The following is a 4,935-nucleotide window of genomic DNA, read 5'->3' as shown; positions in this document are numbered from 1 at the left end:
GCACACCTCAAGCGTTTTCTTAAAACCATGGGTGCAGTTTTAGATCACCCGAATAATAAAACTAAGAAAAAAATCCTAATAAGTAAAACTCTTCATGTGTTAGAACAAAAACTAAACGATATGAAAATTACCTAATGCGGATGTTTACCGCCTATTTAGCTTCTGTAGAAGGCTGATAGGTGAATGAGTGAATGACCATGGGTTTCTGATATGTTTTGGATCCTAAATAAATCCATATTTCCATTCTGATTATCCATGTTTACATTTGAATTCACATATTAATGCATAATATTCACATGTGGATCTGCATGCACGCGAGCATGCCTGTAATGGAAGTCTCGATAAACATTTGGACAATCCTAGTCTTACGTGGATGAAACGCCTCAAGATATGCATCGATGCTGCAACTGGATTGAAATGAAAAGGCGTCCAGACCCCAATCTATTATGTTATGTAACACCCCGTGTTTCGAAAGTCAAAGTACAAGTCAAAGTCAAAGTTAAAGGAAGAAAAGATTGCTAATTGCGATCAGACTTAAGATCATGAAAGGTCTTGTAGTGATCAAGATTTGATATTTTTGATCCAATGTTCCAGTTATTCATAAATAATTATCTAGAAAAAGTATATCGTACATTACAGCTTAACGTACTTCACGTACAATAACGTGCGTAATTTGTTATATAACATGCGTGATTAATGTTTTCAATATGCGTGATTATTGTGTTTCAACATGCGTGATTTTGGATTTTTGAGTTATAACGTGCGTGATTTTAAAATGAACGTGCGTAATTACCTGTCGTACGTGATGTACGTTAAGCCGTAATGTACGTCAACCTTCCTCTAATTATCTAAATATGCAATATCGTTTGTTAGTGTTCTCAGCATTTGACGTATATCCTCGTTTCGAGTATGTGAACGGCTCGCAGCATGAAATGCATGCATCTGGTTCCCAACCTCTATCCAGCTCCAACCGGGCATCTTTTTGACCCCCTTTTCTTTCATCGTTCTCTTTAAAACCGCAATTTCATCCCACCACTTAAAATGACCATATAACTCACACAAAAGAACGTAAGTACAATGGTCGTAAGGCTGCGATTCCAATAACAACTTCCCCACGCGTGTAGCTAACAAAACATCACCACATAATCTACACGCCCCTAATAAAGTTTTCCAAACCATTGCATCAGGTTGAAACGGCATTTCTTTAACAATGTTTTCTGCCTCTTTGAGACGACCCGCCCGTCCATATAAATCGATCACACAAGCGTAATGTTCCATTCGCGGTGAAATTCCGTAACCAGATTCCATAGTTTTTAAAAAGGCGTATCCTTTTTCGACTAAACCGTTGTGACTGCATGCTGTTAGAACCGCGACAAAAGTTATATGATCCATTTTCACTTTACTTATTTTCATCCGAGAGAAAAGATCCAACGCAACATGCCCTTGACCGTGTTGAGCGTATGCAAACATCATTGAGTTCCAAGTAACCGCGTTCTGCTTATATGAAGTCTCGAATGATCTTCTAGCATCCTCAATAGTCCCACACTTAGAGTACATAACTATTAAATTACTCGTTACAAATTCATTAGATTCATAACCCGATCTTAGCGCCAAAGCGTGAATCTGTTGACCTAACTGTAAGGCTGCCACATCAGCACAAGATCTAAGGACCGTAGAAAACGCGTAATAATCCATCCCCACATTCCCAGATTGCATTATTTGAAAAAGCTTCAACGCGTTCTCACTAAACCCGTGTTGCGAGAGTCCTGTTAACATTGAGTTCCAAGAAACATGGTCTTTAACCTCCATTTCGTTAAATATTCTTATCGCGTTATCCATATAAACGCCATTTGATCCACCATACATAGCCATCAATGAATTAGAAACCGGTATCAAATGCTCAACGCCTCTTTTGATTACCAATGCATGTAAAGGTTGTCCTTGGTTTGTAATTTCTTCTTCAAAGCAAGAACTTATCATGCTAGTGTACGTATAAATATCCGGTTCGAATCCCAAATTTTGCATCATAAAGAAAAGGTTAAACGCAAGGACCCGTTTATCATGTTCCAGATAAGCCGCCAGCATGGCGTTCCAACTGACAATATCCCGCTCATCACTTGCGCTGTCAAAGATCCTCTTTGCATCTTCGACTGACCCACATCCCGAGTAAGCACTGATTGTGGCGTTAAGTACCGAGCAATCAGATAACATGCCATGTTTTATAATCGCGCAGTGGACTTGGACTGTTTGTTTATATAAATCAGGGCTATCGAATAACGTCAAAAGGGGAGAAAACGTGCCATCGTCAAGCCTTACGCCTTCCCTATGCATAGATTTGAATAACGAGAAACAGTTAAAACGGTCACCCGTTTCAACATATCCCGAAATCAAAGCATTCCACGACACAGTATTACGCTCAGGCATGCAATCAAAACACTTGCGTGCATCGTTCACTCTACCACATTTCGCATACATGTCCAAAAGAGCACTCCCCGAGTACACATTCTGTTCATACCCTGTTTTAACGATACACGCGTGCAATTGCTGCCCGGCAAAGAGACACTCATTAGAACCAACACCCTTGAGTATGCTACCAAATGTGTACTCATCAAACCAAAACCCACAATGTTTCATACGCGTTAGAACCGCCCAGGTGCTCTCAAGAACCCCGTGGTTGACGTACCCCGAGATTAACGAGTTCCATGAAACAGCGTCTCTCTGAGTCATTTCATCGAACAACTTGTGGGCAAGTTGTAATTGTGGGTTTTTTACATAACCTGTTAATAGAATGTTGGCAGTGTAAGTATCCCCGATGGTGCCTAACTTGATTATATTACAGTGGTTTGATTGAAGGGCATACAAAGCAGCCCTGCGTAATTGGATCATTCACTTCGCAAACAGGGTCAACTTCGTTGGTGCCAATTTCATAACTTAAAAGAATAACTAACAGGAGCAGCAGTAAGAAAGGAAGAATTTGTACCGATCAAAGTGATTGAATAGGAAATTGACAGTCGTGATGGTGGCGACAATGGGGGCTGAAAAGAGAACAAAAAAACTGAACTGAAACAAAAATCGACAGTTCGATTTTTAGAAACCGGAAAACCGAACCGTTGCTAAAATCAAAAGAGAACAGTTTTCAAAAACCGAACATTTATGTTATGGTTTTGGTTTTACAATAAAACCAAACCGCACCAAACCAAACCGTGCACACCCTATGGTGTATCCAGATAGGCTGGAGCATCCACAACTAGTTAACGTCCAAATCCAAACTAGCTTAGTCAGAATACCATATATTTTAAACACCACAATTCCAATTTCCAAACTTTACTTTTTTCCACAACACTAAACAATTCCAAACCTCTGCATCACATCCCACATTTTACACTAAAAAAGGGTTTGTGAGTATATGGTCCCCACCATTCCAAGTCATATTGGTACGAACCGGACCAGCCTAGTCAACCAATGATGCTAGTCTCGAAGATTTGGTCTGAATTTTGGACGGGGATTCCAAACCTTACGTTGTGCATGCTCTTATTAAACATTATAAAAAAAAGGTGTTTTTTAATATTTATTGATATATTTAATCAAATTTTTTTATTAATAAAGATATTTTGATTTTTGGTCGATTACAACAACTTAACATCATATGAGTTCTCCATATATGCTATTTGTTACAACTCTTATCTTTATATTGTGAAAGGGAAATTTGAAGAAAAAAAAAAACTCTATGTCAGTGATGTCACTCCTTATCCATATGGAATGTTTACAAAAGAATTTGAATGTTTTTACGGAATTAGAATTCAAAGGAACTACATATTATAAACTACTATAATCTTACTATATAATAAAAGAAACATTTGTCATCATATTAGCTCATCTCTTATAGATAATTGTTATTTTAATTTAATCCCTTCTAATTAATTATAGATAACTCTCCTACTAAATATTATTTAATTTTATATCTTATATTATAAATAACTCTCCTATAAAATATTATTAATTTAATATCTTATGGATATTTATTATTTAGTTTAATCTCCTTCTCATTTATAATATTATTTAGGGTATGTTTGGTATGGGGCTTTTAGGAGCTTCTAGCTTTAAGCTTTTAAGAAAAAGTTCCTACTCGATAAAAAGTCTTGTTTGGTTAAAGGAGCTTTAAGCTTTTAGGTTAGGAGCTTAAAGCTTTTGGTTGAACGCTACTACTAGTAGCGTTTAGAAGGAGCTACAAGCTTTTAGGGAAAAATAACTATTTTAACCTCTAAAAATAAGGAACTTCTTAATGCACCAACTTTCTAAATTTTTAGTTATGTCCATTTTGGTCATTTTATACATTTTAGAGTGAATTGCAAGTTTTGTCCTTTATCTTTAGGCCATTTTGCAAGTTTTGTCCTTTATGTTTAAATTTGACGAGTTTTGTCCTTTATGTTTGAAAATCAAGCACGTTTTACCCTTTGGGGCAAAACGTGCTTGATTTTTAAGGACAAAACGTGCTTGATTTTTAAACATAAAGGACAAAACTCGTCAAATTTAAACATAAAGGACAAAACTTGCAAAATGGCCTAAAGATAAAGGACAAAACTTGCAATTCACTCTACATTTTATTAAAAGCTCCAGCTACTCTACCAAACACCAAATATATCAAAAAAGCTACAGCTACTAGCTACCAGCTACTAGCTACCAGCTACAGCTACCAGCTTCCAGCCACCAGCTACCAGCTTTCAGCTTTCAGCTACCAGCCACCAGCTACTTTTGCCAAACATACCCTTATTGCAATTATATTTGAACGTTTTGTTTAGTTTGGTATCAAATAAATTTTACGAAACATAAAATAAAATTAACTAATATTATTTATCATTTATACATTTACGGAGTTTTAAATAAAGGGTTAAATTTATTGAGACTTCGTTAACAAATTTTGCAACAACAGAATAA

The 4,935-nt window shown here is 36.6% G+C and overlaps 1 protein-coding gene across 1 annotated transcript; it reads right to left on the bottom strand.

Annotated features, from left to right (window-relative positions):
* Positions 1-412: 412 nt before the first annotated feature.
* On the bottom strand, positions 413-3,224 carry LOC110910367 (putative pentatricopeptide repeat-containing protein At3g25970). Its single transcript, XM_022155034.2, has one exon. It carries the CDS (start codon positions 2,884-2,886, stop codon positions 841-843), a length of 2,046 nt encoding a protein of 681 aa, XP_022010726.1. The 5' UTR covers positions 2,887-3,224; the 3' UTR covers positions 413-840.
* Between the last annotated feature and the right edge of the window lie 1,711 nt (positions 3,225-4,935).

Source organism: Helianthus annuus, chromosome 15, assembly GCF_002127325.2.
Source record: "Helianthus annuus cultivar XRQ/B chromosome 15, HanXRQr2.0-SUNRISE, whole genome shotgun sequence".
Lineage (NCBI taxonomy): Eukaryota > Viridiplantae > Streptophyta > Magnoliopsida > Asterales > Asteraceae > Helianthus > Helianthus annuus.
This window is presented reverse-complemented; position numbering and strand designations above follow the sequence as displayed.